The sequence below is a fragment of the Talpa europaea genome (assembly GCF_964194135.1).
Source record: "Talpa europaea genome assembly, chromosome: 10".
NCBI lineage: Eukaryota > Metazoa > Chordata > Mammalia > Eulipotyphla > Talpidae > Talpa > Talpa europaea.
The window spans coordinates 103,916,080-103,929,496 of NC_140077.1; the positions used below are offsets into that span (position 1 = coordinate 103,916,080).

Consider the following 13,417-nt stretch of genomic DNA (forward strand, 5'->3'; position numbering starts at 1 on the left):
CTCCAGATTTGCATAAAAAGGGCCCAGAAAACTCTGGCTGGGCCCCAGCAGCGGCTCACTCTGCTCCCCCGGGTCGGAGCCCGCGGAGCTGCGCGCGGGTTTGCGGCGCGAAGCCGAGCAAAGGGCGCCTCGCCTGCGCTGTGCTCCCAGCGCGCCGCGTCTCGACGCTCCTGCGGCCTCTCCAAGCCGCCCCGCCGAGCCGAGCGAGCGGGCCCGGGACGAGCTCGGGCCCCCAGCCGCCTCTTGGTTCCCCGGCTCCGCTCCCTCTGCCCCCCCGGGGGTCGCGCGCCCATGATGCCGCGAGGCCCTGGCTCGCTGCTGCTCCTCGTCCTCGCCTCGCACTGCTGCCTGGGCTCGGCGCGGGGGCTCTTCTTCGGCCAGCCCGATTTCTCCTACAAGCGCAGCAATTGCAAGCCCATCCCCGCCAACCTGCAGCTGTGCCACGGCATCGAGTACCAGAACATGCGGCTGCCCAACCTGCTAGGCCACGAGACCATGAAGGAGGTGCTGGAGCAGGCGGGCGCCTGGATCCCGCTGGTTATGAAGCAGTGCCATCCGGACACCAAGAAGTTCCTGTGCTCGCTCTTTGCCCCCGTCTGCCTCGACGATCTGGATGAAACCATCCAGCCGTGCCACTCGCTCTGCGTTCAGGTGAAGGACCGCTGCGCCCCTGTTATGTCCGCCTTTGGCTTCCCCTGGCCGGACATGCTGGAGTGCGACCGCTTCCCCCAGGACAACGACCTCTGCATCCCTCTCGCCAGCAGTGATCACCTCCTGCCGGCCACGGAGGAAGGTAAGCCTTCCCCCTTATCCGACATCACCCTTCTCACCCTAGGCCCTTCGTGGGGTTCCCGTGGCCCCGTCTCACATAACGGGTGCGCACCCCCGGGGGCGCCAATCCGGGGCGGGGCAGAGACGCCTCTTGTCCTGGTCTGTCGTCGCGATAAATTGAGACGCCCCTCCACTCCCGTCTCTCATTCCCAAGTTAAACCAGTTGCTCTTTCTTAGGGACAGAAAAGAAAGACTTGAAAGGCGGCTTTTCCTTCTAGACATATCCTGCTGCTAAAGACGCTGGCGCGGGGGGGGGGGGCAATGCTGAGAGCGCAGGGGGGTGGTGCGCACCGCGGTGAGCACCCCGCCAGAGACTGCTCCCTCCACCTCCTACAGCACCTACCCGGGACGGTTCTCCGCCCGGGAACATTCCCGGACTAGCGGGAGAGTCAAAATTCACAGTCTTTAAAGATACTTTGGTTCTTTGCCGACTTAAAGTTTGGAAATAAAAGCAGAGCTGACTCAGCGCCTGTTGAAAATTGAGTATTGTTGTAACTGCTCAGGTGGGCATAGAGGAACCCCCCAGGAACGCACTATCACTAATCAGCTTCTTTTTAGGAGTGGTTTTAATTAACTGGAGAAAATCATGCAAAAAAAAAGAAGTGTTTTCCAAGTTTTTAGGAAACGGAGTTCCTGCACAAAAATCATCAAAGCAGTGAAAACCACACGGGCTCTGATGCCCCCCTGAAAAGAAACAAACGTGTGTCTGAGCTGATTTGGGCTGCCCCGAATGAAAAGGGGGCTACTTAATTCCTTCACGGGCTTCAGCAGCATCTCCCCCTTAGATAATTGCTTTCCTGCAGCCATCCTTAGTCAATGAAAATGCAAAGTTGCCTAGCAATCTTTCCTGGCAGGCACAGGGAGCTTGCAATCATCTTATTGGTTAGATTTCTAATTTATAGCAAATGTTTGGCATATTTCGAACATTTGTCCAACATATACCAAAACCAACCAATACAGGTTAGAAACATTTTATGTACATTCCCAGAGCTCCTAATTGGAAATATTTCATTTTGTTTGGGTGAGAGAAGTTAAGGGCAGTTTTATGTGTGTGGCTTTTGTTCCTGTTTCTTTCTACTATCAACATCAACCTCACACACCCCATTTCTACACAGGTCATTTCCATCTTCAGAATAGAAGTTTATGTTGTTTGAAACAGGCTCCACGGTTTCTCTATTTTGATGACCTCTTCTATCATGAGTCACCTAAAGCTTTTTCAGTGCAAATTCAATTTTATTTTAATGAAAATCTCATTTCAGCTAGATTTTAGAGAACATTAACACATTTATAAATATTTAGTAGAAAAGGAACATATTTTCTTTTTTCCTTTTCCCAAGAAATCAGGCTCTCCAAAGAGCCTTCCGCCCACTCTCCTGGCCCAGGAGACAATTTGTTCCTACGCTGATTATCTTCAAGAAAGTTTTGGCTCTTTTATTTGGTGGATTTTTGGTCTTTTGTTTTTTGAAAGTCTGAAACAGGCAAAAGGAGGGAAAGACCCTGTGGCAGAGACAAAGATAACAATGAAATACTCATTACTTAAAACCTGCACGAATTTGGCCCAAAGTGCCAGGTGATTACAGCCATTAGAGGAGGCTGTCATGGTAATGGGGTGTGTTTCAAAGTGGAAAGAGCCCACCTGTGACCTCACCATGGTTAGACCAGGAAATGACACCCTGAGCCCATCTCCGCTGGAGAGCCCAGCAGAGACTGGGCCAAAGACCTGCAGCTGAGGATGATCTTTTGGCCAAAAATCCCTCAAGGGTCTTCTGGTGCTTTCTCCCCAAAGAGGCTTTGGAGTCAGCTTTTTCAGGGACCAGAAGAAAGAGCTAAAAAGTCCAGTCATGCCCCTAGTCCTGTAGCCACACCTGCCCACTCTCCTACATCATTTATTCAATATTGGTATTCTCTTTTTGCCCATCAAAAAAAAAACCAAAAGTGGGTGTGAGGGAGGCCTGGGAGACTCCTTAGGAAGCAGGCAGAGTCTGGGGGCTGCCGGGACAATAGACATTCTTGCCCAGCTGAGTTGTTTACAGATGCCACCTGCTGTTCCCTTTGAAGCAAACCTACTAATTTTTCATATTTCCAGCCCCAAAGGTCTGTGAAGCCTGCAAAAATAAAAATGAAGATGACAACGACATAATGGAAACTCTTTGTAAAAATGATTTTGGTAAGTAATATACCACCGACAACAAAAAGTTTGACATTCGCAAGAATTCACAATAACTTTAAGGTACGGAGCATGCAGATGTTACTTGAGGATTGGGTAAAACACCATCACAGCTCATCCTTCCTAAAACCACCTAACTTGCATTTCCCATGTCCTGACTATGTAACCCTCTTGTACTGAGGTGTGTCTTTTGAGGTGAGTGCATTGTCCTGTTTTAGCAATAATCAAATGATTAGAATTATTCAAGGTCTGAATTTTCAGCGGCCCATTCCTCATTTCCCTTTGACTTTTTCTTGCCAACAAGCACACAATCCTGGACCATGTTCTCTTTCAGTCACTCGACATGCACTAGGGATAAAAACATGTCAGTATCAGCCCCAGCAAAATAGATTCCAGGCATTATGCTGGCCACAAATAAACATTTACTCCAGTGCCAAAAAAGACATATTTCTACTTTATTCATAACCCGCAGTGTTTTGTTCTCTGTGTTCCACCACTAGTGAATATATCCAGGGTACTGGCTAATAATTTGGGGTAGGGAAGGGCTCTTTAAATGTAAAAAGAACAAAAATAAAGCTTTGCAGGATCCCTGAATGATGACATGGGGCAGGGGGATATGTATTCTGATACGTGCTGAAGCTCCTGCTAAACAGATGGTCTCTGCTCTGCCAAGCAGTCATGGGCTCTGAACAAGCCAGATTAAGTTCTGCCTCTGCCTACTCCACACAGGCCCTGAGACTGAATCACTCCAGCTCCACTGCTGAGGGATGCCCTCCTCCATCCCTTGCCATCCCCAAATCTCAGATCTGCTCAGGTCCCCGAAACTCTAGGAACAATCCATCACTGCCCATATTCCCAGGTCTCTTCAGGACATATCCCCGGTTTAATCTTATCTGGTCCCATAATAGCCTCCGCCAGGGGCTTAAAAGCTTTACACCACTGAGGAAGGGTGAAAGGAAAGGAGACAATTGCAAGTCCTCACCGACATTTCCCCCACAAGTACGAGCCACAGGCCACGTGAATGGGTTTGCTGTGCCTCTGTCAAAGTAGTGGAAGCCAAACACATGGCCGCCGCAAACCCAGTGCCTGACCAGGCACAGTTCCTAGCTTCCATGGTGCAAGATTTGATTATAGGCAAGATAGAATACACTTTTAGTGAAATGTATCCCAAAATGTACGTAAAATAACATTTTCTTCTGGCAACTAATGCTCTTTGCTCTAGATTTAATATAGATCTCTAGTGACTTCCAAAAAAAAAGTTGTATCATGGGGCTCCAAATAGTTGAATTTAGGGAACACACACACAATTACCTGCTTGCTTGGTGGCAGGCAGGCTTGCTTTGTGACCTTACAGAATACCTCTAGAAGGATGCGCAATCAGGATTGCCTGTGCCAAAAAGTGTGTGTGTGAGTGTGTGTGTTCTCCTTTGAGAGAGATGACCTTTCCAAACATGAAAGTATTTAATATATCACACACAGAGGTACCTCTCAGGCTGTTTTCTGTTTCCCTACATTCATTTTGGCCCAAAAAGGATCAAGAAACTGAATTGTAGGAAGCGGAGCCTGGTATGTAAGCAGTAGTCCGCACTCCTCTGTACTTCAGGGGGTGATGGATGCAGAGCAGAACAACTGACGTGGAGTCTCTGATTTAACCTGAGTCATCCAGGAAAGCATCATACTCTTCTGTGTGCTCCTAGAGCTCAGGGAATTGCAGACGCAGAATAGCCCGCAGCCACTGCCTTTGTGGAACCCCTACTTTCAGATCTGACAGTATAGTCTCCTCTGCCTCCTTCCACATCCTCCATCTCTGTTCACATCCCCAGGACAGGAAGAGTTATTTTGGTGCTCTGATTTCCTAATATTTGGTCCTAGTCAGAAATCCAGGGAGAAAATGGCTGGCACTTCCCAATGGTAAGCTTTTGCAAAGTTGGCCATTTTATATCTAGAGGAGGGTAAGTGATAACCCTCCTCTGGTTAAAAGTCATGATTTTTCTGATGTTTAGAACTCAAGAATGTTTAATGTGACCAGGTGAAATCTTAACTGTGCTCTAGGTGAGGCTTCCAGGTAACATTGAATCACTTCTCTCAACATACAGCTTCCCCTCCCGCCCATTGCTTATTCCATGACTTACATTTCATAATCTCTGGGAATTCAGTACTAGGGTTCAGATGCACATCAGACAAAAGCATAGTTGGGCCAAGTCACGGCATCCTTGATTTGCCTGGTTGGCTGGAAAGTCATGCTCCATCACATTTCCTTTCGAGAGTCCCCCAGAGTAGTTACACACACACAAGCCTATTCTCCTATTGCCAGTTTAAACAAATTACTCAGCGCCACCCAAGTTAGTAGTTAGGCTAATGTGTCACATGCATAGACCTGTCTATGGCACCAAGGGTCTTGGGACACAGGACAGTTGGGGGAGTTAATGCTCTAACCAGATCAAGAGTGAATGTTTCTTGAGAGACCAAAGTGACATTAAAGGCAGAGGTCTGGGGACTAGCCTTGGCCAGGACAACCTTACCTGGTCACCTTGTGTAAGTCACTCAAGTCAGGATTTCAGATGCTTCAAGTACTAATAAGAGATTTTAACTGGATAGGCCCTTCCAAACTTAAAAATCCTACCCTTTCTCTGCCAACGTGGAGTCTTGAAATGTTATGACAGCATGTTTGTAGGGTTTTCTTGCCCACACATTCTGTTCATGACTGTAAAATGTGTCTTTTATAGTAAACCACTTACATTTGGCTTAATGAGTCCACGTATCCATTTTGGAAACTGTGCATACAATGATCTGTAGTTGCTTGGCCTGGGACAAGCAGAGGATAGACATACAGATGAGGTCTTCAGAAAAGCACTTTTACAGCTAAGCATGTTGTGCTCTTAAAAAGAGTCTTGAATATTTTTTTCTCCTAGTTAGTTACTTTACCAAATCAAATGCAGCTGTAAGATCAATTCCCCTTCCCTGTAGTCTGTTCTTTAGAAAACAATGATTGTGTGATATAATTTCCTTACAGGTTTGTCCAAAAACCTCTCCTACGTAATAAATTGAGTTTAAAGTTTACGGCCACAGAAGGATCATGTTTCACCTAAGAGTTAGGTATTTCTTTTCATGCTGAAGTTTCCAATAGGGGAGTCATTTGTTGGGGAGAGCACAAACCACATGCAACCTATGTAGAACCAAGGGCAAAGAAGAAAAGTTAATTGAATCCCTGCAAAGAGTGTTTTGAAAGGGTGGCTGGTTTAAAATAAAGTGCTTGGCAAACCCTTTGAGGCCTTAGAAATGGAGCCACCTGCTGCCCCAGTCCCCAACCCCCTACCTGCAGCCCTCACAGTCTCATCAGCTCTAGAAAGTTTGTCCCACCCCAAGCCAAATCACACCAAGAGGCAGTGGAGTGGGGTGAGGAGAGCGAGCTCCTGGTCTGTACTGTGTTCCCTCATAACTGGAGTCCTCCTGCCCCCCTTTGTCTTCACAGCACTGAAGATAAAAGTGAAGGAAATCACCTACATCAACAGAGACACCAAAATCATCCTGGAGACCAAAAGCAAGACCATTTACAAGCTGAACGGTGTGTCCGAAAGGGACCTGAAGAAGTCGGTGCTGTGGCTCAAAGACAGCTTGCAGTGCACCTGCGAGGAGATGAATGACATCAACGCGCCCTATCTGGTCATGGGACAGAAGCTGGGCGGGGAGCTGGTGATCACCTCGGTGAAGCGGTGGCAGAAGGGGCAGCGAGAATTCAAACGCATCTCCCGCAGCATCCGCAAGCTGCAGTGCTAGTTCCGGCTGCTCCTGGCACCTCACTTCTGCCTCCTCTCCCGGACCTCAGCGCTCCTGTCCCGAGCACAGTCTCCGCAGCGCCAGCCCCAGCTGGGAGCAGTTTCCCTGCCTTTTGCACGTTTGCACCCCAGCATTTCCTGAGTTATATGGCCGTAGGAGGCCTCAGGAATGGATAGCTGTTTTCACATAAAGGAAAAATCCACTCAAATCTTGTAGAAATGTCCAAACTAATAAATATTTTTATGAAGTTTTAAAATAGTTCACTTTAAAGATAGTTTTTAATAGAGGCAGCTGTGACTTGGGTCTGATCTGGCTTTTTTCCTTCGGTTTGATTTGGGTCAACTGATTTTCACTTTCCGCTGAGGTTGCGATCATGTACAAATCGCTTCATTTTTCTATGTGGCCCAAAGTGTTCAGGTTGCAAACCCGGTTGAGAGAGAGCTGGCTGTTATCTCAACATCACCCTCAGTTCCAGACTGACTAGGCGCCTAAGTCTTAGGACAGTTCGCTGTCATGCTACACCCTCTTGGGAAGTTCCAACCCTAGCATGTACTGCATTTCCAGATCGAGAACTTCCATTTTTATAAAGTGCACCATTAAGCACCATAGCTTGATTTCTTTGAATAAAGGGCAAAGCCGACAAATTTTATAATTGACCTCAGTACTTTAAGCTTTGTTGAAACCATTTTTACTTAATTTTGCAAAGTAAACCATTGTAGCTGACCTGTAATATACATAGTAGTTGACCTTTAAAGAGTTGTAAAAATACTGCTTTAACCAACCTGTAAATATTTCAGATAAACATTATATTCTTGTACATAAACTTGACCTCCTGTTTTACCTCCTCTTTCGTCTTGTCTTCTTGGTGGAAGGAATGGGAGGGGCTGGAAGAGAAAGGTCACCTTGAGCTTTGCAAGCCCAGCCCTCCCACAGTTTCAAGTATCTGCTTCTTTTTTTTTTATAATTTATTTGTTCATATGTATTTTATATCATTGTTCATTTTTGTGCAATGTATGCTTTCTCCTCTCAGGTGTGGTGCCTGTAAAATTCCCACCACCAATTCCCACCACCATAGTCCCTGTGCTCTTCCTTCCCCTGTTTTGATCCCTCTTCTTCCCCTTCTCTGCAAAAATGTTTCTGATTTATAGTTGCCTGTTCATTTTGTTTATTTCTTTATTGTTATTATTTTTTCCTGTGATCCCTTATTTGGTTCTCCTCTATTCCTCCTATAGTGAAGCCATCTGATATTTTTCAAAAGTGTCTGCTTCTTAAGATACTTAGAAAGTATCTTCCCCACCCTGCCAGCTGGTGCTTGCCCTGTGCCTTATATCTTTACAGTTTTACCACCAGGGACCCTGCAGGGATGAACAGCGTTGCAGGCTAAGAACTTACTTGCTTACAGTCCCTTACGGGTTCAGTTACAGCCATACGGCTGCACCCCTAAACTTGAGGTTCATGAGCTTTAGTGGTGCTTTTCATTTTCAGATGTCCTTCCAATGACAAAGAAGAATCACCACCAAAATGTTCATTCCTTCCCCACTTAAATGGTAACATCAAATTAAAAAGCTAAGATTTGAAGAATATCCATGAAAGGCAGTGGGAAGGGAGAGGATGGTGATAAAACAGCTTTAGGATGAGAAGGAGCTAGACATCCATCTACAAATTGTCCATCCAAATGCTTCACTGTTTTATCTGAGAGCTACAGAGAAATTCTATTAAACGCATGAGGAAACTAAGACTCAGGAATTAGACAGCCTGGTTCCCAAGAGGCAGAACCACAGCTGAAACCCAGGCCTCTCAGATGACAAATGCTGCTGGCATGGATTATAGAATCGTGGTGACACTCATCTGCTCAACAAATATTTATTGGCCCTGTGCCTGGCCCTGTGCTGAGCGGGGGACACATTAGGGAATGAAAGAAAATAATTACATAATATAAGTACGGAGCTGGTAAGTTATAGGAAGTATAAGGACAAGCAAGATGTGAGTGCAAGGTGTCCCCTCCCAATATGAAGTTGTCCTGGTGTTCATGTGAAGACTTGGTCGGACTGTATTTAGTCAATTTACTTTGAGAGTTTCCTGAATGCACATCCCTGACCTCCCAGCAGAACTTGAAGTTCTGCTCGCATGAAACAACAATGGCACCCGCTACCTGGGTGGCAGGATTTGGGCAGCTCCTCTCCTTTCCTCTGGGTTGCTGCTTCGCTGCTTCTCATCTGATTCCACAAACTCCAGACATCAGCCTTCTTCCTGCAAGGCATTTATGGACTACACAAGTTGAGGACATTCATGCATCAAGGCCAAAACTTGTAAACACTTGGAACAGGAAACGAGGGATGCTGGAAAAGGACAGAGTGAGACAGAGGCAGAGACAGAGAGAGAAGGAAAAGAAAGGAAATAGTAAATCTAGGATTTGGGAATTAGATGACAGAAATATTTACAATGCATCAAAACTAAAAAACAATTTAGAAGGAGCTGACCTTTGAAAACTCCTTCCAATCAAGCCCAAAGCCACTTGCTTCTATACTGGATGCAGAAACTTCCACTCTGGAGAGCAAGTTAAGGCCAGACATGGCCTCCTCCATCACACCGCAAGGAGCTAGCAGCTCAGGCATCACCTCATGTCTGCCTCCTGCCATGCCTGCTCCCTGTGGGCTCTCAGTGCTCACTGCTTTGACAAGACTAAAGTCAATGAGATGTGCTTGGGCAGTGCAGGTAGGTTTTGTTTAATTTTTCAATTCATTTTGTGTGATATTTCACATAGGTATGGCTTATTTATTCTTGGAATAATCATGACTGTATTCTTAATTATTCTTAACTTGTTCAACTATCATATTTCTTTTGTAGGTACATAAAGACATGAATGTCCATCCATTATTGGAAGAAGAAAGCAAACAATCAAAGGACACTGGAGTTCTGTGTTTCCTAAGAAGACCTGTGCTCCGTGAATAAATTCTCAGATGACCCAAATAAGGAATCAGCCTAAACAAAAAAATTAGAAGATGTAAAATATACAATTCTACTGTGCATGTAATACCATTTCTATCTTCCCAAATAACTTGAGAAGTGAGTACTTGCACAAGGACACATTTGAAAGAGTTTGGAGGGCACAATTTCCTAAGCACATAAAGGACAAAGTTTCTATGTATCCCAATCAGTACACTGGGATGGATTAAAAGAATCCATTTTATCTAATAGCAACTTAGATTGCTCATTCTCTGTTCTCTCATTGAATGATCATTTGACTGTGTTTTTTACCTTTCAACTCTGGTTTACTTTCAACTCTTGATGGGAGAGAGTGGTCCCCTAGAAAAGCAGATCCAGGGGCCTCCCTGATGGCTCAAGGGGTTAAGCTGCAGAACTATGAAGCTGTCTGCAGCCACTGCAGCAAGGCATGGGTTCGATCCCCTGGCCAGACAGGGAGCTAATCCACATGGTGCAGCAGACCTCTCCTCTCTGGCCCGCTGTTCCTCTCAGCAGTGTATTTCAGTCAATCCACCTGTTCTGTTCCCTATTCTGTCTCTGGTGAATCCTCTCAGACCCCCATCCCCCCACACCTCTGACCTGTAACCCAGCTCTTGCATGCATAAATAAATAAATCTTTATTAAAAAAAAAAGCAGATCCAGACAAGGACACAGGCACCCATCATGCAGTCACTGCATATAGATTATGAAAAAATGTGATTTTTGCCTTTTATGAATCACATTGCACAAGTAGAAATCAAAACTTCAAAGCACAACACACAATGTGATATGACACATTAACAAAATAATGAGTAAAAATCATATAATCATCTTAAATGAACCCAGGAAAAAAATTACAAACTATTTTAAAGCTATAGTAATCAAAACAGTGTGTATCAGCATGAAAACATACACATAGGTCGATGGAATAGAGAGCCCAGAAATGATGTTTACTTTTTTTTAATATAATAAGTTAGACTAGTAGCTCAAAACTAAACTCAAATAATTAACACATTCAATTGCTTTAAATATACCCAAATGAGAATATGTTTTCATCTTTTAGAGCCTGCCTGCTTTGCACACCCTGCAAAGCTATAACCAATATCTGTTAGCTGTAGATAAGACAAGCCCAGACGACACAAAAAACCTCAAGCAGCTGCTGCCTTGGTGTTCTCTGACTCCTACCTTGCTACTGAGTGACATCATCTGGACACAGCAGACCCTCTCCTTTCCCCCTCAAGCACCCCCGTCCTAATACCCCATAATCAGCTTACTGTACAATTGCCAGCACACACTCCTATCCTTCCTTGATCTGCCCTGAAATCCTTGAGCTCACCCACAAGTGCACATGGAACATTCTCTAGGACAGACCACATGTTAGACCCTATAACAAGACTCCATACATTTAAAAGGGCTAAAATCATGCAAAATATGTTCTCCAACCACAATGGAATGAAATTAGAAATAAATAACAGAAGGAAATTTGGGAAATTCACAAATATGTATAAATTAAACAACACATTCCTAAATGTGTTTGAAATTTAGGTGAAGGAAAACGAAAACCCAATATAGCAAAAAGGATGGGATGCAGCTAAGTCATGCTTAGAGGGAAATAGCTGCCTAGATTTAAAAAGAAGAAAAGGTCTCATATCAACAACCTAACCTTCCAAGATCAAACAAAAAAAAAAAAACAAACAAGAAATCAAACAAGGAGATTAAACAAGGAGATTAATCTAAGCCCAAAGCAAGCAGAAGGAAATTATACGGACTAGAGTGGAAACAAAGTTGAGAAGAGAGAAAATAAAGGAAAAGTTCATTGCTTAAGATCAACAAAATTGACAAATTTTTCGCTAAAACTACCAAAACGAAAGAAGACCCAAATAACTAAAAGCAGAAATGAGAGAGGGATATTTCTACCAGCCTTGCAGAAGGAAAGGAAGTTATAAGGGGAAACCGTGAACAATTTTGTGCCAAGAAATTAGATAACCTAGACAAAAGTGACAGATTCTTAGACACAAGATGCCAAAGCTGACTCAAAAGCAAATAGAAAATAGAAATAGATCTACACCAAGTAAAGAGATTGAATTATTAATCAAAAACTGTCCCACAAAAAAAAAAGCTCAGGTCCAGATGGCTTCACTGGTGGATTCTAACAAACATTTTAAGAATTACCTTCATTCACAAACTCGTGCAAGAACAGGAGAGGGAGGAACACTTCCCAATTCATTTTATGAAGCCATTATTACCCAGATACCACAAAAAGAAAAAGAAGTCGCAAGAAGACTATAGTCTACTACAGATTATAGATTTCCTTATGAAATTAGATGCAACAATCCTCAACAGTACATTGGATATCAAAAGGATTATGCCCAAGACCAAAGTGGGTCTCGCCCCAAGTATCTAGCTTAGTTTAGTATATAAAAATCAATCAAGACAACATTGTATCTGAATAAAATAAAGAACAAAAGCCACATAATCTTATCAATCAATGCAGAAAAGCTCTTGACAAAACCCAACACCCTATCAGGATAAAACACTTAATAAACTAGTTTTATCCTGAAAAGGCCATTTACTTAGACTTAACAATTACCATTATACTTAATGGTGAAAAAGCAAAGTATTTCTTCTTCTTAACACCTTGTTCTCCTGGAGGAAATAACTGTGACCTCCTGTTGCTTCTCTAGCTGGTCTCGTTCCAAGACCTCGAGCAGGACAAATACCTAAACTCAGGAGAAAATAGGAGTATTGATATTTTTCTTTTGCATGAATGTGACTCTTGGCTTCCCTGGTGGCACAAGGGGTCAAGCACAGCAGGATGAAGCTGTCCACAGCCTCTGCAGCACAGGTTCAATCCCCAGCCAGCCAGGGAGCAACCCACGTGGCGCAGTAGACCTTTCCTGACTCGCCTGCTGCTTCCCTCAGCAGTATTTCAGTCAGTCTGCCTGTTCTGCTCCCCACTCTGCCTCTGGTGAATCTTCTCATCCTCCAGCACCTCTGGCCTATACCCCAATTCTTGTATGCATAAATAATCTTTAAAAAAAAAAAAAAGAATGTACAAGTGCAGAACAGAAGCACAACATGATCTCAGCAGTTTACCTGAGGTGGTTATAATGGCAAGTCCTTGGTCTCAACTAGAAACGACAGACACAACTTCCAAACCAGGATGGGTTTTGTGGGGGCACCCCTAAGAAAGCCAGGGCCCCCACATACAACTCAGGTGGTAAAGGGTTGGCAGAGCCCTGGGTGCCTCTGTGCATTCTGAGATCAGGTAATTAACCTCTTTACATTTAAATGTCTTCATGGGCCTCCCTGGTGGTGCAAGGGGTTAAGCACAGCACTATGAAGCTATCTGCAGCCTCTGCAGCACGAGTTTGATCCCCGGCTGGCCAGGGAGCTACCCACATGGTGTGGCAGACCTCTCCTGTCTCACCCGCTGCTCCCCTCAGCAGTGTATTTCAGTACATCTGCCTGTTCTGTTCCCCACTCTGTCTCTGGGGAATCCTCTCACCCACCCCACCCCTGCGCCTCTGGCCTGTATCCCAGTACTAGTATGCATAAATAAAAAAATCTTCAAAAAATAATAAAAAATAAACGTCTTCATCTGTAAAATGTGGGCAACCCTGAAGTTTAAATGATTTCAAACACGGCATGCTTAGCCCCATGCCTGGCACACCTGAG

General features: G+C 44.6%; 1 protein-coding gene across 1 annotated transcript; it reads left to right on the forward strand.

The window, feature by feature from the left end:
* Positions 1-291: 291 nt before the first annotated feature.
* On the forward strand, positions 292-6,775 carry SFRP2 (secreted frizzled related protein 2; the record flags this gene model as incomplete). Its single annotated transcript, XM_084246362.1, has 3 exons — positions 292-793; positions 2,918-2,998; positions 6,471-6,775. 3 exons carry the CDS (start codon positions 292-294, stop codon positions 6,773-6,775), a joined length of 888 nt encoding a protein of 295 aa, XP_084102488.1.
* Between the last annotated feature and the right edge of the window lie 6,642 nt (positions 6,776-13,417).